Source organism: Eimeria tenella, genomic scaffold (genome assembly GCF_000499545.2).
Source record: "Eimeria tenella Houghton genomic scaffold, Eth_scaff2438, whole genome shotgun sequence".
Lineage (NCBI taxonomy): Eukaryota > Apicomplexa > Conoidasida > Eucoccidiorida > Eimeriidae > Eimeria > Eimeria tenella.
The window spans coordinates 352-553 of record NW_013542300.1 but is presented as its reverse complement, the minus strand read 5'-3'; the positions used below and the strand labels follow the sequence as shown (position 1 = coordinate 553).

Genomic DNA, 202 nt, shown 5'->3' with positions numbered 1-202 from the left:
GTTACTTTTAGCTCATCAGTCCCTGTGCTGCTGCTGCTGCTGCTGCTGCTGTTGCTGCTGCTGCTGCTGCTCGCAGCTCCAGTCGGCCGCATCGACAAGATAACGGGCCACTTGAAGCTTCTCTAGCCCTCCTAAGGGCTCATTAGGGGCCCCCATGGGGGCCCCTCAGGTCCCCTAGGGGGCCCCCTTGGGGGCCTCTCAG

The 202-nt window shown here is 62.9% G+C and overlaps 1 protein-coding gene across 1 annotated transcript in view; it reads left to right on the top strand.

The window, feature by feature from the left end:
• Positions 1–126, top strand: part of ETH_00037640 (peptidyl-tRNA hydrolase PTH2 domain-containing protein, putative) — a gene marked incomplete at both ends in the record, with an annotated part of 1,102 nt that extends 976 nt beyond the window's left edge. Inside the window, one exon of the mRNA XM_013374987.1 lies at positions 77–126. Within this exon, the coding sequence (XP_013230441.1) occupies positions 77–126 (50 nt within the window). The remainder of the gene's footprint in view (positions 1–76) is intronic.
• Positions 127–202: the final 76 nt, after the last annotated feature.